The 27,967-nt window shown below is 32.5% G+C and overlaps 1 protein-coding gene across 11 annotated transcripts in view; it reads right to left on the minus strand.

Moving 5' to 3' along the window:
• The window catches only part of GTF2I (general transcription factor IIi), a 92,945-nt gene that overhangs the window by 58,017 nt on the left and 6,961 nt on the right, over positions 1-27,967 (minus strand). For all 11 annotated transcript variants that reach the window (XM_016153218.2, XM_016153220.2, XM_016153219.2 and 8 more), the window contains 7 exons: positions 15,980-16,083; positions 13,146-13,284; positions 10,690-10,824; positions 9,504-9,687; positions 9,298-9,326; positions 5,527-5,581; positions 4,980-5,023 (listed from right to left, as the gene is read on the minus strand). In XM_016153218.2, the coding sequence (XP_016008704.1) occupies positions 4,980-5,023; positions 5,527-5,581; positions 9,298-9,326; positions 9,504-9,687; positions 10,690-10,824; positions 13,146-13,284; positions 15,980-16,078 (685 nt within the window). In that variant the 5' untranslated portion in view covers positions 16,079-16,083. The remainder of the gene's footprint in view (positions 1-4,979; positions 5,024-5,526; positions 5,582-9,297; positions 9,327-9,503; positions 9,688-10,689; positions 10,825-13,145; positions 13,285-15,979; positions 16,084-27,967) is intronic.

Consider the following 27,967-nt stretch of genomic DNA (forward strand, 5'->3'; position numbering starts at 1 on the left):
ATGTATGCACATATATTTAACTGTATGTAAGCAGAGAGATTCACACACAGAGAAATTCCCTAGCTTTGTCCACTTAGAAGCAGAGCCATTCCAACCGCAATAAGCACATCTAGCACCAAGATACTGATTTCTTAATACCACTCTCCTCAAAAAGGAACCAGGGCTTCTTGGTAAAATGAGTGATTCTAGAGCTGAATTAGGGAAAGATGAAACTTGACCACCTTGTTTCCCAAGAAAGTAAAAACAAAAAAGTTCTATAAAAATGATGGTGATATTTTCAATGACCCAAGGACCAGAAAAGGACCCAGAAGACAACCTGAAGTGGCTCCAACGGCCAAAGCAAGAACTATTGGCAAATCAAAATAATGATAATAATGGATTGTGATGCACTATGAATAAAACAGAAATTCATGGGTGTACTCTCATATAAATGAACTGACTTTAACTCAGAGTTTGATCAGGAGTGGTACATATTTCCACTGTCTCAGAGAAACTCCCATAAATATATTTATCACAAAGGAAAAGTAAATTCTCAGTGGAGAAGTCTAGAAAAACTAAGCAATCCAATAAGATATCATCAGTAAAGGCGTAAACAAAATCAACTGCCAACTGAAAACATTAAAGAACACAAAACACATCTGACATTTTTGCAAAACATGCACACACACACACACAAATTATATAAATCTAATCATAAGGAAATATCACAATTCATTCAAAAGTATCAAGGTCAAAGGAAAGACAGAAACTACTGTAAAGAAGCCATTAATGAAACAATCGGCAAATTTTCTGAAATTTTGAAAAAGGTTTGAGAATTAAATAAGGATTATTTTCCTTATTTTGATGATCATATTGTTTATATTACTGTTTGTATATCCTTGTTTGTAAGAATTACTCTGAAGTAGTTAAAAAGATGATAGGGTATAATATTGACAACTTACTGTCAAATGGTACAGGAAAAAGTTCCTTACACTATATGTGCAGGTTTTCTATTTGCAGTAATTTCAAAATGTAACATTTTAAAGTAAAAATTTTAAGTATTACACTATTCACCTCTTTGACATCTTGCTTTTCTCCAATTAACTAGTAGTCTGTCTTACAGATACTTACTTATCAATAGATAACACTTATCTTACTATGTTTAATGGCAACAGGAATTCCACTGATGAAGCTGTATGTTAAATGCCATTTTTGCAAGGCGGCAATGGATCAAAGAACATATGCATCTTAAAATGATAAAAAGTGTCAAAGTATCATCCATGAGATAGCAACAATTTATACACACACCGAGAACTTCTAAATTTGCTGTTTCCCATACCTTTTACAGAGAGTGGGTATGAGTAGAATTTAATGTTTGCCAATCTACTGGGTGTAAAACTATATTTCTTGGAATTTTTACCTCCATTTCTTTAACTAGACTGACCATTTTCTCTTGTTTCTTGAATATTTGGTCATTTATATTTTGGATTTGCTCTTTGTAAGTTAGACAAAACAATTCTTTGTCATTTGTCTTATAGATATTCCTTGTCTTACATACCCTTTGACACATTTTGGCTGCTTTTGCCACATAAAATTTTTAGATATTTTCCCTAGTCAAATTTATTGCTTAGAAAGCATTCAAAGGATTATTAACTTTTTTCATGTCCTTTTAATCCAAACTTTCATTACATCTGGACTTTTTAACACTTCCTAAAGTAAAAATCAGATTATAAATGTTTAGTTTTCAGTTAGGAGTCAAGACTCTCCTGTAAAAGTTGCTGGTGCCCTTCATTTTCTAATTACCTACACCTCATATTTGTACTGGTTTGTACATCTAGAACACTGGTAAGAAACAGGTGTAAATGTGTTACTTTGTCTTATGAGGAGTGCTTCTAGTAGTTCACTAGGTTGGCATTTACAATTACATGTAATATCCCAACCAATCATGTTAAGGATTTCTGCTGCTTTTTCATCATCTATCCAGATTTTTTTTTAGAATGCCTACAGCACCTGGTATTCCTAGGCAGTCTCCCATCCAAGTACTAACGAGACCCGACCCTGTTTAGCTTTTGAGATCAGACAAGATGGAGCACATTCAGGGTGGCATGGCTATATAGCACCTATCCAGATATTCTTTCTAATTCGTTCAATAACATAAGAAAGTGAATTAAGAGATTTTCTAATAAAATCATCCCTGTATTCCTAGATGAATCCTAAATCTAAAATTCACTGCATTAGACAGTGAAAGCCCCACAATGATAGACTCTGCAACAGAATTCAGATATAACAATTATCAACTGGCTCCCAACCTCTGCAAGAAGTTAAACTGGAGATGCCATTATTTTACAATGATATGAACCTGCATTTAATGCAAATGAAATTTTAGGACCCCACTTATAGCCTATGCTCAGGTTATTAAGTTTACACATTTCTTTACTATGAAAATACTGTAAATACCCGTTTTTCTTTGCCAATCACTAAGGCTAACTATAAAATATATCCCTAATAATAATTCAATGATCTTTTAAAACTATATATTATTTTTAAAAGATGAAGTTGCTTTCATTCTTTTATCATTCAACCAGAATAACAATTATAACAATAAAATTGTAATTGAGTCAGGAAGAGCTGTGTGCTTTAAATAAGCAAAAAATCTTGTGACCTAAAATTGAAACACGGTAAGAAAGCAAACATTAAGTAATATTTTCAAGATCACGCTTAGATCTCAAATAACTTGAACAGTAAAAATCAATTTATAGTAAAAGTGGAGGGAAAAAAAAGAACTGAAAGTAGTAAAATAATGGTTTCTTCATTTTCCATATGTTAAATAAAACCTTAAAACTACATGAAATACAGTATGGTACTGGCATAGAAATAGGCATTAGAGTTCAAAGTGCAGAAGTAAACTTGGTCACAGTGACTTCTGACAAAGGTGCTAAGACAATCCAATGGAGAAAGATATCTTTTCAACAAATGGTGCTGGGAGAACAGTATATCCACATGCAAAATGATTAATTAGACCCTTATTTCACAACATGCACAAAATTGACTCAAAATAGATCTTAGACCTAACCAATAAGAGCTAAAACTATAAAACTCAAGAAGAAAACTTAAGTGTAAAAATCTTTATGACCTTAAGTGGGCAGTTTTTCTAATGTAACACTAAAAGCACAAACAATGGGGAAAAAACCAGAACACTGGACTGCACCAAAATTAACTTTTTTTTAGGCTTCAACATACACCATTAAGAAAACGAAAAAACAAGCCGTAGAGTGAAAAATATATTTACAAAACCTTATTTCTGATAAAAGACTTGGACACAGAATATATAAAGAACTCATATAACTCAAAAAAGGGAAAAAAATAAACAACTCAATTGAAAAAAGAGAAAAAGATTTAAATAGCCATTTCATCAAAGATGATATATGGTTAATGAGCATGCAAAAAGATGTTCAACATTATTAGGAAAATGCAATTAAAACCGTAATTATATGACACTTTAGAAAAGGCAAAATGATGGAGACAGTAAAAAGATCAATGATGGCCAAATATTAGGGAAAACGAATAGGTAGAGCACAGAAAATTTTTAGGAACATGAAGTACTATAAAGGATACTGTAATAGCGGACACAGGTCATTATGCATTTGTCGAAACCCACAGAATGTACATGACTGACACTAAACTATAGACTTTGGGTGTGTCAAGGTAGATTCATCAATTTGACTAAATGTACCCTGTGATGTAGGATGTTAACAGCAGGGGAGGCAGTGCATGTGTGGGGACAGAAGGTATATGGGAACGTTCTGTAATTTCTGTCCAGTTTTGCTGTGACTAAAACTGCTCTAAAAATAGAAAGTCTATTTAAAAGGAAAAGGAAACAAACACCCACCCACTAGGATAGCTATAATCAAAAAAGACAACAAAAGCTGGCCCAGATATGGAGAAACTGAAACTCTCATACACTCCTGCTAAGAAAATGAAATGGTGTAACCACTTGGGAAAACAGTTTATCAGTAACTCAAAAGTTAAGCATAGAGTTGCCATAGAACCAGCAATTCACTCCTAGGTTACCTGTTCAAGAAAAACGAAGACATATTTCTACACAAAGTCACATATGTGGTTGTTCACAGCAGTGGTATTCAAAACAACCAAAAAGTAGAAAGAACTCATATGTCTACCAGTAAATAAATACAAGGTAGTATATCTGTACAGTGGACTAACATTCAAGTATGAACTACTTAAATATGCTCCACTTTTTTGAAGATGGGCCTCAAAACATGCGGAGTAAAAGAAGCAAAATGCAAAAACATCGTGTACTGTTATGATTCTTCTTATATGCCTATGAAACCTGAATTAGTGGGGGAAGGTTACAAGGAGTGACCGCAAATGGAACCAAGCTTCTGTTTGGAGTGACGAAAATGTTTTAAAATCAAATTGTGGTAACAACTGTAAAGTTCTGTATATTTACTTAAAATTATTGAATTATATACTTAAGACAGGTAAAATTCTGTGGCACATAAATTGTATCTCAATAAAGCTATCCAAAAAACTGTATGAAATATCAGTATAAACATAACATTTAAAAATAAGGAATTAAATAGCAAAAAAAGTTTAGAGCTAAAAACAGTTTCCTTGGAGAGTAGAAAATGGGAGCGCAAAGGGAAAAGGAGAGTAAGAAGGTACTATTCTGATTTTTGTAAAAAGCAATAGAGAACTAGCTGACATTTTATTACTACTATTCCTGTACAACTAGAAAAAATTATTAATAAACTTTATCATAAATGTGTAATTAGCAACAAACTTCCAACTACCATTTATCAAGCAAATTATCATTTTGGGTTTCATGTAAGATAGCATTAACAAATAATATCACCATTGGAATGAATTTGTCCTTTTCTCATCAAAACAAAAGAATAAGTAATGAATCAGAATATAACCTTCTAAATGAGGAAAAGGCTCCCTTAATTTTCATAATTGATTCTAAAAGTACTAGTACATACCAGAATCTTCTGTGGGTTCAGTTTTCACTTTGATGGGACCACAACTGAAAGGAAAAGGAAACCCTGATAAAGCTATGCATTAGTGAGGGCCACTTACACAGTATTCAAATGCACTGGTTCATCGTAAAATCACTCACCTGACCAAGCTGAATGCATGCTGACTCAAGTTTAAAATTTACATTCTTATTTCTTGTATAACTATGACTTGTCAACTGAATTTAGTACTTTAATTCCAATTTAAACTTTTTTTAGAAGAAAAGTATAACAAAATATTAGTGTAGCATATTAGCTTTCAAATTCCACTTTACTATAAGACCTTCCTATCCAAATGTGATCATTAGACAATCATATCAGCTTTACCCAGAACATCTACCATACAGAACTAGGTCAAAAACTGCATTTTCACAGGATTCCCAAACAATTCAACTGCATATTAAACATCAAAATGTGCAATATAGGACTTTTTAATATTCTAACACCTCGATAATCAAAAACTTAAACTTGGTGAAGTGTGGAAGTTTATTAGTACTAATGAAATATGTTTTACCTTCCACCTGAAGATAGCATTGACCTTTCAGCATCCGTTACCATCACACGAGCACCTGTGTACAAAAAAATTAGATTTAGGTTCTTCCAACACTTCAGATATGACTAATATTCTCTAAGGTCCTAAATATAGAATGAACTGAGAGAGGGGGACTTCATAGTTCTGGGTCACACTAGAATGAGTACTACATTAGTTATAAAAAGTATCCTTTGTTCTCCCTTATAAAATAACTAGAGATGACAATCTAACAATTTTCAGCCCCTTACACATCCTCCCTTTAATGAAAAGGCTCTTATTTTTCAGTGAAGCAAATACAACAATATACTACTACTCTGGTAATGTAAACTAAGACTTTACTGATGTATAAACGATGATAAAGATTTCTATTAAGAGCAGATTTGGCTCTGAAGAATGAGAAAACAATGATTGCTAACAGGTACAAGCTTTCTTTTTAGAGGGATAAAAATGTTCTGTAATTACATGGCAGCAATAGTACATCTTGCACATATACTAAAACTCACTGAATTGTACAATGTAACATCGAAAATTTTGTTTGAAAAAAAAGAATGAAAAAAAAAGAAAAAGACTGACTTCACCAATGTTGATGAAGATATAGAACAATTCTCACACTGCTAGTGGGAATGGAAGTCATGATAAAACCATTCGGCAGTTTCCTAAAAAGTTAAATATATAACCACTATATGATCTAACCATTCCAACTTTAGGTATCTACCAAAGAGAAATGTGAATATATGTCCACATGAAGACTTGCACTCAAATATTCATAGTCATTTCTTTACAATCGCCAAAAAACAGACACCCAAATTGAATGAGTAAACAAATTGTAGTGTATCTATACAATGGAATACTACTTAGCAATAAAAAAAAATATATGAACTACTGATACATGAAACAACACTGGGTAAGTCTCAAAATAAGTTAAATATAAAAAAGGGTATATACTATATGACTCCATTCATATTAAAAAATCTAGAAGATGCAAACAAATCTATAGTGACAGCAAGATTAGTGGTTGCCTGAGGACAAGGGCTGAAAGGAGCAAAGGAAAGAATTAACTAAGGGGTATAAAAAATTTGGGGGTGAAAGATGTGCTCACTATCTTGATTGTAGTGGGTTTTCTCAGTGTATACATGTGTCAAAACTTACCAAATTGTCCATTTAAAATATGTATAGTTTATTGTATGTAAATTGTATCTCAAAAGAGCTGTTGATTTTAAAAACTGGAAAATAAAATCCCATTACAATCACAATATTTCAATTACTTTGAGAGTTGGTATGGCAAAAAAACTGAGTCATACAAACCTACCCACTTGGACCACTCATTAATAAACACCCTATAGAAATAGTCATTAATTAACATCAGGCCCCAATGTTTCAAAACAAGTTTCTAGAATAAAAGATTTCACAAAATACAAATGACAGAGTAATGCAAACCTGGAAAACTTCAGGGGAAAAATTAGTGATCATGAAGAAGTCTGAATTTTTATTTAAACATTACAAAGCAATCTTTTCAAGGACATATATAAAACACCAACAGCTAACATCATAATGGTGAACACCTAAATGCCTTCCAGCTAATATAGAGAACAAGGCAATATCTTCCACCCTCACTTCTATTCTACACTGTATTGGATGTTATAGCCCAAGCAGCAGGAGTAAGAAATAAAAATCAATCATTACAAAGAGGTAAACTGTCTTGATTCACACACAATATTATTCACTATGTAGAAGGCCCAGAAATAAACAGTCAAGGTCAATTATCTTTTACAAAGATGCCAAAGCAACTCCAGAGGAAAGGATAGTCAACAACTTGTGTTGGCACAATCGGAAGATGAATTTATACCTTTACCATGTACCATAAACAAAAATTAACTCAAATTTGATTGTAGATCTAAATGTATGAACTAAATCTAAAAACTTATAGAAGGAAATGTAACAAGTCTTCATGACCTTGGGTTAGGCAACAGTTTCTTAAATAATGACATCAAAAGCACAGTGATAAAGAATAAATTGGACTTCCTAAGAAATAAAAATTTTTGTTCCTCAAAGGACATTATCAAGCAAGAAAAAAGACAACTTGTAGAACTGGAGAAAATATGTATAGCGAGACTGTATATGAAAAACTCTTACAACTCAATAATAAAAATACGAATAACCCAATTAAAACATGGGGAAATACCTAAATACATATTTCTCCATTATAAATAGCCAATAAGCACATGAAAAGATGAACTCAACATTAGTAATTAGGGACACATAAATCAAAACCACAATGAGATACCACATTACACCCATCAGGCAAAAATCAAACCAAAAAGACAATTAACAAATGCTAACAGGGATGTGAAGAACTTGAACCCTCAAATAATGTTAGTAATAATATAAAATGGTGCGACCACTTTGGAAAATAGTTGGTGATTTCTTAGTTAAATGTAAAATTACCCTATGACACAGCAATTTCATTCCAAGGGATATATATCTAAGAGAAATTAAAGTATTATGTCCAGATAAAAACTTATTTAATTACACTTATAGTAGCAGTATTAACACTAGCCAAGCGGAAACAATCTAAATGTCTACCAACTGATGAATGGATAGATGGGTGGTATCTTTATACAATGGAATACTTAATATTCAGCAATAAAAAGGAAAAAACTATCAATATATCAACAACATGGATGAACTTCAATTAAATTATGCTGAGTGAAAAAAGTTAATTTCAAAATGATACATACTATCTACTTCATTTATATAACATTCATGCATTAACAGGTATGATGAAAATATTCTAAAATTAGATCATGGTAATTTAAAACTTTTTAAGTTATAAAACTTTTTAAGTTTTTAATTGTACAGTTACCAAAAACCACTGAATTATAGACTTAAAAAGGGTGAATTATATGGCATGTCATAGAATTATATGACAATTATACCTCAATAAAGCTTCTAAAAATTAATCTTTGCATCATGGAGGGGACAAAACAAAGGTTATTTAACAGAAAACAAAATGTTTGGGTGTGTCTATTATTGTCCTTGCATCCTTACGTTGGTTATTTTGCCAATGATAATGGTTATTTACTTTCAAAGTCTCAAATAAACGTGGCTCCAAAGGGTACCAGTCTTCTAAACATCACTATTCCCTTCAAATGAAATGGCTGAATTTCCCAAAAACAGTCCTGTTGAAATCCTCCTCATTCTTCAGAAGGGCCCATCTTAATGTCCTGTTTGTCAGGAAAGCCTTCTTGGGCTGTAAAAGAATCCTTCCTCCAACTACTTCTCTAACCATAGTGCTTTCTCTAATCATTCCTGCAGTGTGTACTTTATGCTCTTGCTATGGTGACTTCATGGACTTTTTATCTCTTTCCTTAGATCTACCAGCACTTAAAAGCTTTAAAACCTGTACAGTTGTGCACCCCTTCTCCACCCAATCTTGTACCCAATAATTCCATGCTTGTTCAATGAACATTAAGTTAAATCATACTCATAATTCTGGGAAGTGAGAGCAAATATAGAATATGATCTTAAATATTGCAAACATAAAACCTTGAATACAACATAAAGCAAGTAGCAGAACTAAAAACAAAAAACAAGTCTGTACTTTTTCAGCTCAATGACTTTTCATTGGTTTATATGAATCTCACTCCAAAATGTATTATTCATATTCTCAAAGAAAACATTAAAATACATTAAATTTAGCAAAACAGGTTTAGGAATCCATCTGGCTATTGTATAAGCAAAGCAATCACTTACCTAGGTGCTTCTTTGGCTCCAGGAAAGGTCTGCATTAAAACAAAACACAACAAAACTATACATAAATATACAAATCAAAATTACTATAAGGCAGAAATTTAAATGAGTTCTACAGTAATCATGAATTTTTAAAGTATATTAAAATAAGCTGAATATTCAATTTGATAAGAATAAACTGTTGGTGGTCAAGGAAGAAAGTACTTCACCTCTTAATGATAAATGAAATCCCTGCTTTGTTCTCCAAAATCCATTTCAGAGTTGCAAGATCATAGTTCTCGGGGTGTTTAAAGGCAACTCCTTCTGGAAGCCCCTGCACCACCACAGCAGACTGATCTCGTAGCATCTTCTCATACGGAACAGGCACCACTGTTGATTTGCCTAAAGCTTTCCCTAGGGGTGAGGAACAACGAGTGAGGTAAGGAGGAAGGAAGATAAACATCATTAAATGCTAAGATCAAAAACTAAACCATCATTAGTTTATCATGGCTTAATAAATAGCATGTTTTCTTCTAACAGCTAATTTCAAAACTACTTTGAAATACTATAAGGCCCTAACTCCTATGTTCGCAAAAGAGCTATACCTGAAACGAATCCAAAGGGCCAAAATGAAAAGTATGTAAAATATTTACATAAAATAAAACCTACACAAAAGGAAAAATGTCTGATTTCTTGCACTATTCTCTTTCTTCATAATGGTCTCACCCTGGTATAACACAATCTTTTCATATATAATTCAGCCTCAGAACATGGAAGCCTGACAAATCCAACTGTTACTATAAAATATCAATTTTTTGTTAATATTCTCATTGAAAACTTATTCAATGAACACAACCTACATTCACAAATGACTGTATCCTGTCAGGCTGTTGGTATGTACCAAGCAGTAAGCCAAGATACCAGAAACCCCAGAGTTGAATTCACCACAGTTGAATTTTACCTACAACCTCCCGATGTAACCTCTATCTTCCCCCTCTATATACACATAACTCGATTAGCAAAAGGTGGTTTTTAGGAGAATTGGCACGCATGTCAAAAATAAACGAACTCTCTTTGGGTGATTATGATGTGCTGATGCAGGTCCTCTGGTGGGGAATACTAATAGCAAAGGGTTATACACATGTGAAGGAAGATGTTATATGGGAAATCTTTGTACCCTCCTCTTAAATTTGCCGTGAAATCTAAAACTGCTCTAAAAAAGAAAACAGCTCTAATAGCTCTATTAGTTTCTGGGTTCCTTCAAGCTGAAAATGGAAAGTAAGGTTTTTCCTAATGTTAACCCAATTTTTTGGAAATTAATCCATTCAATTTGTGAAAGTGTCATATATTAAATTTACCCTTTAAAAAACTCAATTATGTTATGTATCTTTTAGAAAATTCAAGTGTATAACTTACCATAGCAAAAGCAGAAATAGTCCTCAACTGTTTTTCTAAGTGTTTCAATCTCTACAGCATCTACACTCATCCGATTTGCCTGGGTTGTAGATTTCATTTTATGCATCTCTGCAGCCTTTTCTTCTTCTTCAACACCTGTAAAATAATTAATGCTATAAAAGGCCTGTATCCATTACCTTAATATCTGGTTTTTAGTAAGAATATTTTTTCCTATATTTTAACATTTATGATGTATTATATAAAAACAGAAAAGATAAGGGAAAAAATGCAATTTAAAAAATAAAAACCTAAAAGACTTGAATGAAATACTAAGAAATGATCATCTCTGAAATAAGTGTAGCTATAACTAAAAATCCTACAAATTAGCCACTAGTGTTTTTAAAAACAAAATTACCATACCAGTAATTTATCAGCTACAAACAAATATGGGAAGATTATCACTACAAAAATGTTCTAAGCTTGCAAAGTCCGACACAATAGCAACTAGACACCTGTGGCTGCTGAGCACTTGAAATATGACAGTCCAAATTAAGAGGTAATGTAAATTTACAGTATACACTGAATTATAAAGACTCGGTACAAAAAAAAAGTACCCCATAAAGTACCGCATACCCCATTCATAATTTTTTATATGGATTACATGTTGAATAATATTTTACATTATCAAGTTAAAATATAACCACTAAAATAAATTTCATTTTTCTCCTTACTTTTTATCAATGTAATAACTAGAAAGTTTTAGATCATATGAGTGATTAACATAATATTACTTTTATTGGATACTGCTTTTCTAAACTCTAAAAAAGAGCTTAGAATTCTTCCCAAAATTTTCTAAAATTGATTTACAAACCTATTAATTAGGCTTCAGAAGACCACTATTGATGAGTCCTATCTGCGAAATAATTTATAGAAATATTAGGTATTTAGGAATTTTATCCAAAGGTTATTCTCCAGGGCATCAAATTACTGGTAACAACAGCAAAAAAGTATGAATAGTAATAGGCAGGGGCTACAATGTGAAACTGAGGACAGCTGCCCTAATGCTTAGTTCTAAATCACTAGAGAACCAACTAAGCAAGGCAGTATAGAAAAGATGAATATAAACACAGCTGCCAGTGGGATTACAGTATTCATGGGACAGATGGCAGCTGATGTAAACATAATCAAAGCAACATTATTAGTATAAACTTAAATATAAACATAATCAAAGCCTTAAAAATTCTCAAAATAATAAAAAAATTAAAAAAATATTTAAAAATTGATTACTGCCGTAAAGTTTAAAAGATCCCATCTGGTGGGGAGTAAGGAATATAATGCAGAGGAGAAGATACATTTTTTAAAAAGGACTAAAAATACAATTGAGAACTGAAGTTAATGAATTAAGAAACCTATTTTTATTTACCCATGATCTGCTCGATTTATCATGAACTGGAACTAACTTGATAATAGAAATTTAAGTCTGGATCTTAAAGACACATATATTACAAGATTATAGACATACCCTTTTTGTTCTCTTTCCGTGTTTAAGAAAATGCTGTATCAGAGTTAATATAAAACTTAAGGGCAGTGTTAGAATAAGCACAGATATAAAACTGTCATATGTGAAGGGTCATAGTATTAACACCCTACAGTAGATTGGAAGACCACAAAACTTGCTGAGGACTCTTGACAGGTTGATTCTACTGAAGGAGTCAGGGAGACCTGCTTTAACTATGCACCATGCTTACAAAAATGTAATGCACAGAAAGAGACTTGTTTTCAACATACCTAATATCTATGGAGAAAAGAAATGCTTATCTGGATAAGAACTTTTAATCAATACAGAATTTGTCTAATTTCTCTCTAATGTGTTTCACCAATCCAGAGTAATGCCAAGCAAGGAGCAGAGTACAATAAACATTTACCATTTTCTTAAACTCTTCAGTATTTACCCTTATACATTACCATGTGATTCACTTTGAGCATCTTAACCCATTTCCCAATTGCCCCAAGAATACTCAGCAGCACCAGGGCTTACAGCTGCAACATTTGCCCTGAGATAAGTAATTACAGTCCTATCCTTATCTCCAAAGTTTGCCACGAAATATTTCACTTTATTATTTTCATATCACTCTAGCATATCAATAGTCTTTGGAAACAAATGACATCATTCTATTTATAGCATTCTGTTTTTAGTAGTGGTATATTCATTTCTAAAAGTAATTCTTTTTTATTGCTGATAATGTCAAAATTCTAGAAAACATAACACTCCTATGCATAATGTTAAATTAAGGATGTCAGTGAGCTGCACTTTTTTTTCCCTAAGTGCAAAAAAGGTTAAAATGTCTGCATGGACATTTCAGAAAGTTTTTTTTAAAAATAATCTCATTCTGCTTTACAATAAAATAAGATATATTATACATAAATGTTTAAATTTAGCATTTATGAAATACGAAAGATAAAAATACAATACTTACAGTATTTCACAAAATCTTTCTGAAAATCCTTTCTGGTGTTGACAAAAGCCCGTCCTCTCTCAGTTCCAACGACAAACACATCTGTTTCATACACTGCGATGCAGGCCACTTCTGCCTTGGACTTGGCCAGTTCTTTACACTAAAATACAATAGCAAACCTTATTAAACACAGATGTAATTTAAAAGCACTGTTTCTGCTAGAGGGATAGAAAATCTTATCACTTACACTGTCTTAATACATAAACTGGAAATGGACAAAGTTCCTAGTTTCTGGCCTTATATACGCACACGCACACACACATATATATATATTATATATATATATATATATAGAGAGAGAGAGAGAGAGAGAGAGAGAGAGACAGAGAGAGAGAGAGAGAGACAGACAGACAGACAGACAGACAGACACACCACCTCATTACCTCTCTTTCTACATAAATTTTAACCCTGATTTTAAACAGAAGAAAACACAGAATTTGTAAGGAAAAAGGCAGGGGTCCCTGTAATTTGTTATTGTTCAAATAACAGACTTAGAGTTGTACACAGGCTTATGGGAGAGTACTCTCAATGACAACACCTGTGAGGTGTAAGAGGAACAGGAGTTGGCAGAGAGAGAATTAAATGGCAGAGTTTGAGAGAGCCGAAGTTGATGCACATGCATCAGAACTCTGGCACTTGAATGGCCCTTCCCAACGAAGGGGAGAGACCTTGGGTAGGGGTGCCTCTAACACACACAGCGGCTGGTGTGATTAGTGCCATCAGTCTTAAGGAGGAGTCTGGAAGACATAGTACAACATCCACTACAATCTCACCTCCAGAAGTATCTCCGTATGTATACACAAGAATCACATATAGGTGAGTATACGTTTACTAAGTATGACTTTTACATAGTATATCCCTACGAGATTAAATATTCTTTAAAATCTTAACAGTATATAATATTCCATCTCATGAATATACAATAAATCATTTCATTACTGAAAATGTCAGAAGTGATTCCAATTTTCACTCCTAAAATTAACACTGAAACAATGATCTGGGAACAAAATATTTATGTTTATCTTGAATGACTTTCTCAGAAGAGTCAGAGATGTGAAAACAACAGTCAAAAAGTTTTGACTAGGAATGTAAATACTTTTAAGGTTCTCAAAACCTACTCCAAATTGCTTTCTAATGAAGGCTCTATCAGTTCACACTCCCATCTGCACTTCTAGAAGAGCTAACTCACAATATACTAGCAAATGTTATAGTGCGACTTTTCCAGAAACATTTTAAAAGGGTGCCTAGTAGTCAATAATCCACTGACATACTAAAATGAAAGAATATTGTACCTTAGATATCTTTCTGTAAATTAGCATATCCTTTGCTTATTTTTCTAGTATGTTAGTAGTATTTCTTCACTGATATACAAAAATACCTCACTGATTTTTGGCACAGAAAAGATGCTTATGCAATTAAATACACAATTACAATTTTCCACTGACTTTTTAGTTTGTCTTAATATAACTACTGTTTTAGAACTTCTAGAATATAACTTGGCACAAGACTTGAACTTTTTTTTTTGCCAAATAGCCTATGTTCTCACAGTAACATTTGTCGAAAACTATAGCTCTCCTCCATTTGTTTTTGATTTGTACAATAACCATTTCTAATTTCTTAAATGAAAATGACTTGCATAATATTGCTTTAAAATGTTATCTTGAATAAATAATGTTATACCTACTGGGATGATCAGAAATCTTCAATAAAAGAGTAATATCAACAGAGTAGGATTTAATCTCTAAATTACTGTAACAGGATAGCCACAAATTTTGGCTGGTTTTATGATCACAAGGAGAAATAAGTGACATTCAGAAAATAATAAATAGCCACTAACTATTTTAAATCTCTTTCTTTCCAAAGATAATTTTTTTAAATTCTTAAATAGTAGGAAAAAAAAGAAAGAAAGAAAGAAAGAAAGAAAGAAAGAAAGAAAGAAAGAAAGAAAGAAAGAAAGAAAGAAAGAAAGAATTACCTTAATGGGAGATCAAAAGAATCTACAAATTATGTCATACTGAGACCTATGAGGTAAACAGTATTAGCTAATACTAATCAAAACTTAGAAAATACATAGCTTCCTCCTTAGAAAATACATAGCTTCCTCCTACTTAGAATATTTCAATGTGTCAAAAAATACCTAAGTCTGATGCTTTTTAAATTTATGAAATCAAATACTAGAATTCCAGATAAATATCCATAAAAACATAAGCTTATTTTATTACTACCACCAAAGTAATAAAAAAAATACAGTAAAATACTTAATATTTTGCTATAATTTGCTATGTATGATACAGGTATTTTAAAAATGAAGAGCTAACATACTACATATTTAGTAGAAGGTGGCAGAGTAAGGACAACTGTGAATGCATAGCACAATAAAATAAAGGATATGAAATAGTGAATATGCTCTCATGGCTCATAATCCCAGTAATGTTCTTTATACAGATATAATGAAACTCTAGCACTACACCATATAATATACCAAACTTATTCTGAGAAACTTCAACTATTGCACATAAATTCAAAGTTAACGCTTACAAAACAAAGGATTGCCTCAGATATTGGTTGGTAAAAGTTGAAATTAAATGTAAAATATTAAGCATTTAAAATAAGAATACTCTGAAACATGGTATTAAATTTTGAATTAAAGGTTTAGACCCGTAACTATCATTCAAGCAAAAAAAAAATATTACTAAACCAAAAAAACATGTTTAAAAAAAAACAAATCAAGCTCATCCACAAGCCCAATCTCATACAATCATGGAACATTTTATACAATTGTAAAGCCATCTCACCATGGACTCAAGAGCAGACATGAGGAATGTCACCACCATCCTGCTCTCTGAAGACTCCTCATCTTCTACTGGCAGGGTAGACATTGCTACTTGGGCCATGATCCCTGTACAAAAAAAAAATTAAGAAGAAAGTGAGTGGCAGAGACCCACAGTGTCCTACTAAACAAAATGTTATAATGGTGAGGATCCTCCGAAAGACTGCCTCATTTAGTTTTCCTGCATAAGAAAAAAATAAGGCTCAGAAAACAAGTATTATTTGCCCAAAAGTCCTATCTTATAAGACCATCTAGCTCCTAACTTTCCATCTAATTTGGTCAGCATCGCCCTCAAAGTAAATTCCAGTGTCACCCAGAACCAGTTAAAATTCCTCCCAAGTGAGACGAAGTAATATACCTCACAACCCAGCAAGAGTTTATCATAATTCAACACAGATGCAAAGTTCCCTTTCTCTCATACACACAGTGATTATAGAAGAGAGAATGAAAAGCATGCTGAGGCTGGGTGAAGAGAATTTATTCTTTCTTATGGAAAAGGAAGTAGTTTGCAGGACAAGTGCCATCTAAGATTCCTTTATAATACAGCATATTGTTCTCTTTAACAAACATTTTCTGATACTTTGGTATCAATAAAAAACCTCAGCTGAATTTCAAACACCTAAAAATACAACACATAAACAGTAAATAACTAAGTGTTGGCAAAGATGTGGAAAAACTGGATCCTTGTGCATTGTTGTTAGAAATGTAAAATGGTACATCCACTGCAGAAACGATCTGGCAGTTCCTAAAAAAATTAAACAGAATTACCAAGATACAGCAATCCCACTTCTGGGTGTATACCCAAGAAGAACTGAAAGTATGAACTTCAACAGGTATTTGTACACCCATGTTCACAGCAGCATTATTCACAATAGCCAAAAGGTGGAAACAACCCAAATGTCCATTGTCAGATGAATGAATAAACAAAACATGATATATACACACTATACAATTGAGCCTTAACAAGGAATGAGTTCTGATCATGCTATAACATAGATGAACATTGAAAAGATTATTCTAAGTGAAATAAGTCAGACACAAAAGAACAAATATCGTGTAATTCCACTAACATGAAATATGTATATTAGTCAAATACATTGAGAGAGAAAGTAGAATGGTAGTGGCCAGGGACTGAGGAAGGGAGTAAGGGGGAGTTATTTTTTAATACGTACAGAGATTTAGTTTGGGATGATGAAAAAGTTCTGAAAATAACAGTGATGGTCATGCAATAATGAGAATGCACTTAATGCCAAGGAACTGTACATTTAAAAATGATTAAAACAGTGAATTTTGTTATGCCTATTTTATCAAAAAGTTAAAAAGCAAAAATACACCACGTAAAGATACTCTAAGGCAAAATCTAAAGCAAAATTTTAAAATTTCTAATATAAAAATTGTTTAATTCTAGTTTTAGTAAAAGATCAAATAATCAAATGAACTTAATATGAAAGAATGTCTAAAAAATTATGGACAAGAACGGGAATTCTAAAAACACATCTGTGTATATAATTTACTGAATACCTGAGTATCCCTTGACTGAAACCCCAATAATCCAGAGAACACAGAGCTGATAGCAGGAAAATAATTTTGGTTAAAAATGTACCTAATCTTTTCCCTATTACTAAAAACTAGTCTATTTCCCATCTATTATCATGTGAATTAACTTCTAAGCTAGATTTAGGCATCCACAAAGTAACAAAGTATACATACCAAGGAAATTAAAACTTGGTAATAAAAACAATTGACACTTATCTCCATATATCTATGAACAAATAGAAGCAATTTTGTATCTGAATGGAGATAGAATTAAGAAAAGCATCAAGAGAATGATCAAAATCACAGAAATTATTTTCCCTAATCCTTTTCTTTTAGATGAGTCAGTTTAAATAAATTTATATTAAACTGTGGTTCAGTCAAAATGAACAACAAAAGCATATTACTTTTCCATAATCAGAACCTTCACGTAGAATATATCATCGTTTGTAAAAGTTCTTACTTCTTAATGTCACTTTTCCTTTAATTCTCCAGCAAAGTAAAAAGGTAATGTGTTCTCATTTACAAATGCAAGGATTTGTCAAGGTCACACAGCCACTATCAGAACCAGAACATAACACTAGGACAACTTTCTGCCTACTGCTATTTCCACTTCTCACCTTAAAACTGTCATGAATTTGATATGTCATTCATACTCAATGTTAAGAAATATTAGATAGATGTCACACCAATAGCCCCACAGGTATGCTACAGGCAATAAGAGGTCCTATTTCATTACCAGGACTTTTCAGGAAGCATCACAGAATTTTTCAAAAGTAAGAACCTTGGAGGTGACAGAGTCCAATCAGGCTTAATGCGAAAAGATACATTTTTACTTGGGGCTTTCTGCTCTCTAGAAAATGGTGAATTTGGATTACAACAGAAATTTGCTGAACTGTTCTTTGCCAGTCTAAAAGAGGTTATTTCCCTGGGTCGTCTTAAGTCAAGACTATTCATGGAACATTCTGTGAATTCCTCATTCGATGACTGCTTCCTCCTATCCCTTTCCCAGAAAGTTAACTGCTTCACACAGCGGTGTTAACGACCAATACCAGAGGACACACTAGGCAAAGCTAGTGATGCAAGCTTATTGAATATTAGGCATGAGCAACTGCTCCTCACAGAAACAGCAGCCAAAAAAGCCAGGTCATGGGTTGCCCAGACCACCAACAAAATCTATGACCACAGTGGGCTGTGCCCAGTCTCCTCTTCTATGAACAAAGAGACCCTAAATCAACCACATACCTTAACGTTCCTTTCACCTCTGACCTTTTATGAGCCCCTTCATTTTAAAATAAGAGTTGGATAGACAAAAAAAAAAAAAAAAAAAGGAAAAGAAATAAACATCTATTAAATATACCTATCATGTTTTATTGCTCATCTTTTCACAATGACCCTGTGAGGAAGAGGAATAGCAAAAAAGCAAAATGGAAGTATCCTAGGAAAAAAGACCTTTAAATGAGACAATGTTCCATAAGCCACTGGAGCAGGGCCAATGTAGCTTTTCTAAGGATTAAACAGGGTCTGTTTGTGTGTGTATATCACCAGAAATGAACAATTAAAAAAATCAACATGGTATAATCTATCCTGTCAAAACTGGTAAGTCTCCCAGTAAAAGAAGCCATAAAAAAAAAAAATTTAAAGCAACTATAATGGGACAGGTAACTCTACACTCACAAGGAATGCAAATAGGCATGATTTCTACTTCTGAAATTCATTAGTTAATAGTTCTTTGGAAAAACAAAAAAATGACCAAAAGATCATGTAAAGCCAAAATTTTTACAATGCTACCAGAAATGTTTATATATATACTAAATTCATCAGTCTCACCAACATTTGGGAGAACTGTGATTTATCACGATGAATATCTCATTACTACTAAAATAGTTGAATGCTGAATAAAGAAACACTTTTCATAGTTTTTGTATTTCTTCTTGGGTGACTCATCTACTTAGGTCCTATGCCCATTTACTAAACTGAAGTCTGATTGATAATCACTCTACTTATCTATATAAATGATCAATTATTTTAGATCCTAGTCATTCTTTTAATCCTTAATGTTATATCATTTTTGCTTCAATTTTACATTTTGATTTAGCCACAAATTTGTCACTTTGCTCATTCTTTCTTGCATTTCGCTTTCCTTCTACTTGAAGTTAATCCCATAGAATGTCTTTCTCATGGCAAACTTTCTTTTTGAAAGATACTTTCACTGAAATCAAAATCTAGGTTGACAATTATTTTCTTTCAGCAAACTGAGGTTGTTTCGTTATCTTTTGGCTTCATTATCATGTTGCTATTCAGAAGTCTCATGTAGTCTCTTGATGGTAATTCCCATCCCCACCCCTGCTGTTTTTGTTTCATCTTTAGTTTCCTACATTTTCACTACTTATCTAGATGTGGAATTTGTTTCATCCACTATGTTTGTCATTCACTGGGCTTCTTGATTTAGGATTACCATCCCTAGGTTGTGGAAAATTCTCAGCTATAATCTCTTCAGGTAGTCTTGCCCCATTCTCTATCTCCTATTCTACGAAAACTCAGATTAAATGTATGTCAGACTTAATCTCTTACATTCTTGTATATTTTTCTCATGTTTTTCTCTCTGAACTAAACTATTTCTTCTAACTTACCTTCCATTTCACTCATTGTCTTCTTTTGTGCTTATCTTATTATTAAAACCACCTACTGGGTTTTTTGTTTATAATTTTGATCCTAGAATTTCTATTTGTCTCTATATAATATTTAATAGCTTCCTACTCCTTAAAGATTTTCAAGCTTGACATATTTCTTTAAACATAATAGGGATAATTGTTTTAGAGTCTCTGATTACTCTAAAATCTTGTTTTTGCAGGTATCTTACTGTTGTTCCTGGTGATTCCTGCTCATACTCAAGGTACCTGATTCCACATATGCCCAATTATCTTTTACTATGTCCTGGTAAGTTTACATTAAAAAATTATTTTAAATTTGAAGCCTACAATGATGGTAGTTCCTCCAGGTGTCTCAGAATACTACCTATCTGCAATCACCACAATCTCAGTAAAAGGCTTCAGTGTCCTTGGACTGCCCAGGAGATGTTAACTCAGACCACAAATAGGGATGTAAGCTGGTTTACTTCTCAATCTAATTTATCTAATTTACAGTCTTGGCTTACTGAGAAGGGTCTCCTATTTGACCCCTGAATTTTGTTGCAGGTTCTAGACAGATTTCTGAGCCTCTCATCCCACAAGGTTTTCAAAACTCAAGTTCATGTGAAGAAATTGGCAAATGCTTTCAGGGCAGAGGTAATTCTAACCTCTATTATCTGAGTTCCTGTTTTCCTTTTAATATTAGCTTTTACATATTACCCCTTTGAAATTCCTATCTTATATACTTTTTAGTATTTTAATAAACATTTTGCTTTATAATTTTAGAATATTCTTATTAGTTCTATCAACTCTAGGAACCACACCTTATAATATTCTTTATTCTCGAGAACGAGTTATGAATTAGCCGGAACTATTATATTACAAAGTTACAAATTTCCAATTCAAGCCACTGCAAATAAAGATGGGAACTTTTATTACTTTTTTAAATTATTCAGTCTAAACGTTGTACTGACTCCACACACAGCTAGATCCAGAAACACAAGACATGCTATTAAAGTTCCCTCTATTCTCTCCTTGTGAGCCTGCCTCACTTATTCAACAGATGGGTTTCTTCCCTAAAACAGATGACAGCCACATGCATCTTCAACTTTACCACGCACATGTATTGTAATCCCAGAGGCAATAAATACTGTCATATCTTCTTGCTGTTGTTTACACAAAAGTTCAAGGGGTTTGTGCGACAAGCTTATCCTATCCCAAGCCCAAATACCAAGACTAGTTTAAAAAAGATTACCCGGGATACACTTTGATTAGCAGTGTAGATAGAACCACAGGGAATGGGAAGGTATGCAGCTACTCAAAAGGCAAAGCATTGTTATTAAGAGAAAAGGGATGAGAAAGGATGCCACCAACACAAAACATACCAGTTGCCTGAGTCTGCTATATCTTCTTTACCATTTTTTAAATTTAACTTAATTCTTACATTCTGAATGTTTTGTTTCTTTTGTATCCTGATTTGATTTTAATTCTCCATTATGAGTTTCAAATATGAACTAATTGGCCTGTTACTGTTTCATTTCTTTATCATTTATTCTGGTCAGTCAGCTATCGTTTAATAGATGTGATGGTCTTATTTTATGTCTCTGAAAACAGACTCCAGCCATTCTTTAAAACCTTCTTATGTTTCTTGTTGGGAGATCCATTTCAGCGATTATGTTTATCTACGTCCTTGCTGTTCTGATCTGTTCTACTTCAAAATATGCCAATAATTAATTCCACATAAACTTTTTTCATTTGATCATACTTCTGCTTTGAATTTATTAATCCTTACTGTTAATAATGAACAGCTAAATAATGAAAATTGATACAGTGAATCAAAGAGCTCTTGAAGATTTTCACACACGCCATCATCACTCTTAACAAAAATAAACTGATGTTAATATTTTTTATTATGCTGTTCTCTAAATATTACTAAATAGTTAACATATTTCTACTTCAAATTAAGCTTCAGCTCAAACTGGTAAATAGGGGAGATACCATAACATTGACCGTGTTTTTTTATTACATTCATGCCCTATTTCTTCTTTGTGTTATTGTTATTTTCAACAAACAAATTTCTTTTTCAATCTTTAAACATACAATCTTAGATCAAGAAGGAAATTCAAGACACTTTAGTGCAACCATTTTATTCGATTATTTTGTAAATGAGAAGACCATTCCATAAAGATTAGCCATCTTGCTAAAGTCATACAGGTAATTTTATAACAACGAACTAGAATCTCTATCTCCAAGTAATAATCAAAGAAAAGCAGGTTAAAAAAAAAAAAAAGTAAATCATTACATGGTGATCAGAACTGTAATACTAGGCAATCTTTATAAAGCAGCAAATTAACTGCCACTCATCGTAAACAAACTGAAGCAAAAGTATATTTTTTATCCATGAAGTGAAGATTATGGTTGACATTGATAAGTACTTGACATATGAACATCAGTTACATTCTACAAAGAAAATAACGACTCTGGTTCAAAGAAAAACACATGAATGAGTTACAGAATTGTCCACTTGAACACATAATTTATGGCATAAAACACTGCTGACAGGTACTATCAGGTAAATGTTATCTCCTTTAACAATGGTGGTAAACAGCCATAAAAACTGAGTTTAAACAACAGTTTCATTTAGTAAAACTTAATATCCAAGACCCAAGACCCACCCTCAACTAAGAGGAAATAGATTTAAACTGATCAAGCCACCAGGATCATTTTCTTCTGAGAAAAAACAAACACAAACAAACAAACAAAATGTTCACAATTTTCTGCAGATTACTAAAGCTGTTATTACTTCTAATAAGAAATTAAGATCTACCCTGTACATTTAATTAAGCATAGTGAAAGCATAGTTCAAGATTGCAAAGATCAGTAACTTTCCTAAGTCAATGTTTGGTACTAGAGCCCTAAGCACTAAACGCCAGATACGTGGATCAATTAAAACTGAGAAATCTTCAAAATAAGGTAAAATACTTACCACTAGGATATTGCCCAAGGAAGGCTTCAGACAACTATTAAGGACAGGTATTGGTACTCAATTAAGTTATTATTCAACAGGCTTAAAGGTCAAAGTTGGGGAAACTTTCACCAGGAATATCTTTCATTCAAACTTAAGTTTTTAACCTCTGTTCCAAAAACTGCAGTGTGACTTGCCTGCGCTGTGGATGTTCCTTTTCTGGGCTACATTTTAAGAGGCGCTATCTCTTCTCTGATTCTTTAGTCTTCCAATTATCTCCATATTTTGAGATTTAGTCTCAAGTTATTTTTTGTATATGAATTAAATCTCAAATTTACCAACTGATTTTATTAAGAGCCAATAAAACCAAGTTTCAACAAAAATGACTATAGGTACCATCATAGTGTTAAAAATATACACCAAGAAAAACGGTTTCAGTGAGAGATGTAAAATAATGTCTAGTATCACTTAATTCTAAGGAAAACAGAATCTCAAACTTTTTTAAAAATATAAATTATTTATAAAAGTAATTTTTTCAAAATAATGAGTACCAAGTTAAGTCATCATCTAAGATGTTACACATTTTGACATAAGATGGTACCTAAAATGCACGTAAAGGATCTAATAATTGAATCAGCTGACTTCATCCTAAACTAGACTCAGTCACATTAAAATTATTTAGATAATCATGTAATACTATCTTCTGGCAATCTTTTAGGGTTGCCCAAGTATTTCTACCTCTGAAATCAATAGTACTTAAATACTTCCATGTTCCACCTATAATTACTAAGTACTAAAAGCTAATGAATCTTTTTCAGGAGAGGAAACATTCATCCCTAAAATGTCAGCACACATTTAGTACAATCAGTTCAGATTTTGGACAAAATTTACAAATGTTTTAAATGTTTTCAATATACTACCATTTGTTCTAGTTACATCCGCTTAGTAGCCTCTATAGAAAATGTGTTTAAGGTAATTTATTGACCCTATCGGCTTCTGAATTATACCAAAGAAATTAACTTGCATCTTGGTGACATCTGCCTGACACATTTTACAAACCAGGCCTTTAAAAAAAAAAAAAAAACATAAAAACAGCCGATAACCTGGGAAAACAATGTAAATTGCCCAAGATCGCAGTATTAAATAGAATCTAATTTAGACCTGACTGCTCTTAATTCTCCATGTTCTTTCAAACCACAACATGCACTATAAAATTTAACCCAAATTTTAACATTTTCCATACTATCTAAATCTCAAAAAAACACTACTCTTTCAAGGACTTAGACAATTATAACAGAATTTTTAAGTCCATGCACTAACCTTCACCCCTAAAAAGCAAAAAAAAATTCCCAGCCTCAAGAGAAAAAAAAAGTAGGATTCTACAATTCTAAAAAGCAGATATTCTCATTATCCCAAAGTACTGCCACACACAATACTTATTAACAAAGAAAAACAAAGCACACAACCATCTTAACCAAGTGATCCAATCCAACAGAATGCAATGAAAACCCTGCCCAATATGCACTGGACAAACCCAAGTTGAGAGAGATTCTATAAAATGACTGCTCCATAACCTTCAAAAAGGTCAAAAGCAAGAAACTCAAAGACTGAGGAACTATTCTAAAGTGAAATATATTAGAGACAACTGGGTGAAAACACTATCTTGGATTAGACCCTTCTGCTATTAAGTGACATTTGGCAAAACTGAATGGGGTTTCTACGGGGGAAATTTTGTTTGTTTACTGTACTTGAACCTACAGTTGACCCTTAACAACACAGGTTTGAAAATTTATTTTCTTTTCCTTATGATTTCCTTAATAACATTTTCTTTTCTCTAGCTCAGGGGTCCCCAATCCTCGAGCTGTGGACTAGTACTGGTTTATGGCCTGTCAGGAACTGGACCATACAGCAGGAGGTGAGTGGCAGGCCAGCAAGCAGAAGCTTCATCTCTATCTGCAGCTGCTCCCTAGCTAGCATCACCACAGATCATCATTAGGCTTTAGATTCTCATAGGAGCCCTGGTCCCTGGTGCCAAAAAGGTTGGAGACAGCTCATCTAGCGTACTTCCAGGTAAGAATACAATATATAATACATATACAAAATGTGTACTAATCACCTTGTTTATGTTATCAGTAAGGCTTCTGCTCAACAGTAAACTATTAGTAGTTAAGCTTTGGTGAGGAGTCAAAAGTTTTAAGAGATTATCAACTGCCAGGGTTGGCCGCACCCCCTAACGCCACGCTGTTCAAGGGTTAACTGTACTTTGTGAGTTTAAAAGTGTTCCAAGGTAATTTTTTAAAGCATATTAAAATTTCTCCTATTTTTGCATTACTTCATGGATTTTTAAGTCTTGTAGTTTTTGCTGTCTGTTAAAACATCTTAACTGAGAGAAGAGCTAAGGACATTAAATAGTAAACTACTGATTACGATCTGTCTCTATTGGCTAAATAAAACTGGAAAGAAGTTGTTTTTCTTCTTGCATTTTAAGGAGGCTCAATGATTAGAAATTCATAAAGGTAAATATGTCCAAAAATATAAACCTAAAGTTTATCAAATAAAGCTCTACAGACTGCACACCAATCAGTAAATCTCAGTACTTTCCAATGGAAAATAAATTAGGTTGGTGTTTCATTCACGTTCCATTTTATAAATATTTAATAACAATATAAATTATCACAATTTATATTAACATGTTAACATATGTTAATATTAATTATATATAACATACTTATTTAACATAGGTACTTCAGTAAACAGGAAAAAAAGCCAGATAGCCAATTTTAGTTCATTTAACTTTAATTAATTTTTAGAAATAACATACAGTGGCAAGTACTTAAAAATAAAACTAGAAATCCCTAAGACGAACCTTTGATCCAGATTTTAAGTCAAAGCTTTTAAGTTTTTATTAGGAGACTGTTTACATTTTAGTATACTAAATTCTTAATTTCTATCTGCTGAAATAAAGCTGGTAATTATATCAATAAAAACCAAGTGATCCCTCAAGATAACATAAAATACATTTGAAGGGTTAAGATTTGAAATGATGTGCGACTGTGTTACATTTAACATCATTTCCAAAAAAATGTTGAGATCTAACAAAAATAGCTAACATTTTTCTTAGTTAGGCAAAGGAAAGAATGACAAAATAAAAAGCCAGGAAAGAGGATGTGCCCAGTTGGTGGGTCACAAGTTAAATTCTGAGTTTCACAGTAGCCAAAACAATGTCCTTGAAAAACAAACAAACAAACAAACAAAACTTATCAGCTATTCAGGAATACCCACTTTTCTGGGCCCTATGGTTTAAGAGAAAAATTTCACAAATGCATAAATTATACTTTTAAATTGATACTCCAGATTTTTAAGCCTTCCTCTATCATTACATAAAGAATGTATCCCTTTGACCTTACCCTAAATTTAAAAACCATTTGGTACTGGAAAAGTTGGATCACTTGTTCCTTTTCTAACTTTCTACAAACTGGAAGGGGAAATGAAAATGAACTAATTATGGTCTAAAAGTCCATCTTTATTTTTTTTAAAGGTACTGTCCACAGAAGGCAGGCAACAAAGCAAAAACCTGTTATGAACACCAACTTTGGAATAAGGCCAAAGTCCTGAATTCAAGTTGACCTTGGGATTCTTTAATCCTAAACATACTTGTCTGGAAAAAGACAAAAATATGTATATTTACCTCATAAGGTTGTCAACAGAATATATTAAGTACCTGATAGAATGCTTCACATGGCATTCAGTAAATTGAGTAAGCATTTAAAATGTAAATGTTATTAAAAACTTTTTATCCACATATAAACTCTCCGAATCCAAATTTGATAAAATGAAAATTTCCCAACTGCTTTGATTAACAGTGCTAAATATAATAACCTATGTTCTGACAGAGCAGGAAAATTCATCAAAGAAGTGTCCAAATAAATCACTGGATTTTTTTCATATTTATTTTTAATTATTTTTCCTAACTTTATTGAGATAAAATTGACATATAACATTGTGTAAGTTTAAGGTATACAATAAGTCACTACTTTGAAATAAAGGATGTGCACCTTTTAAAACATCCATGTGCAAGCATGAAATTTTGCTTACATCTAATATACTCAGATTATTTTAAAATTTAAGTTTAAAAAAAATCATCTTACTCCAAATATCTAAAGAAATAAACGAGACTGAATATACAAACTAAAGAGTCTTTATCCTTAAGCTCTCAAAAAACAATATATATTTGCCCATACCTTTATTTTCAAGAAACATTGTATCCTGGAGCCTCAAAATACCTATCCCCACAATACTGAAGGCCCTCAATATGCTGGGTAACTAGATAACTGTGTTAAGTACTGTTCCAAATATAAGAAAGGATCCCTTCTTTTCCTAAGCTTAAAATCTAGAAGCTGAATAGTGAACAATAGCTCAAACACTCATTTTGCTATTTTTCCTACAGATAAGACTACAGCTATAGGAAAAAAATTATGAAATAACTCGAAAAGCAGTTGGGTAAAGTGACTACCCCACTGTTTTACAACATACCCTAAAAACTTACTCTTAAAGTTTGACAGAAGCTTCTGCTCCAAGGAAAGCATTAAAAAGAAAAAACAATGACCCAACATCTCCACTCCTAAGTATATATGCTAAAGATTTGAAAATAGGGATTCAATATATACTGTACACCAATGTTACACCTGCAATATTTGTAAAAGCCAAAAGGTAGAAACAATCTAAATGTGCATCAACAGATGAATGGAGAAATGTGGTATATCATACAAAGGAAACTTATTTAGCCATAAAAAGGAATGAAGTTTAAAACATGCTACAACATATA

The sequence above is a fragment of the Rousettus aegyptiacus genome, unplaced genomic scaffold (genome assembly GCF_014176215.1).
Source record: "Rousettus aegyptiacus isolate mRouAeg1 unplaced genomic scaffold, mRouAeg1.p scaffold_m13_p_8, whole genome shotgun sequence".
NCBI classification, from domain to species: domain Eukaryota; kingdom Metazoa; phylum Chordata; class Mammalia; order Chiroptera; family Pteropodidae; genus Rousettus; species Rousettus aegyptiacus.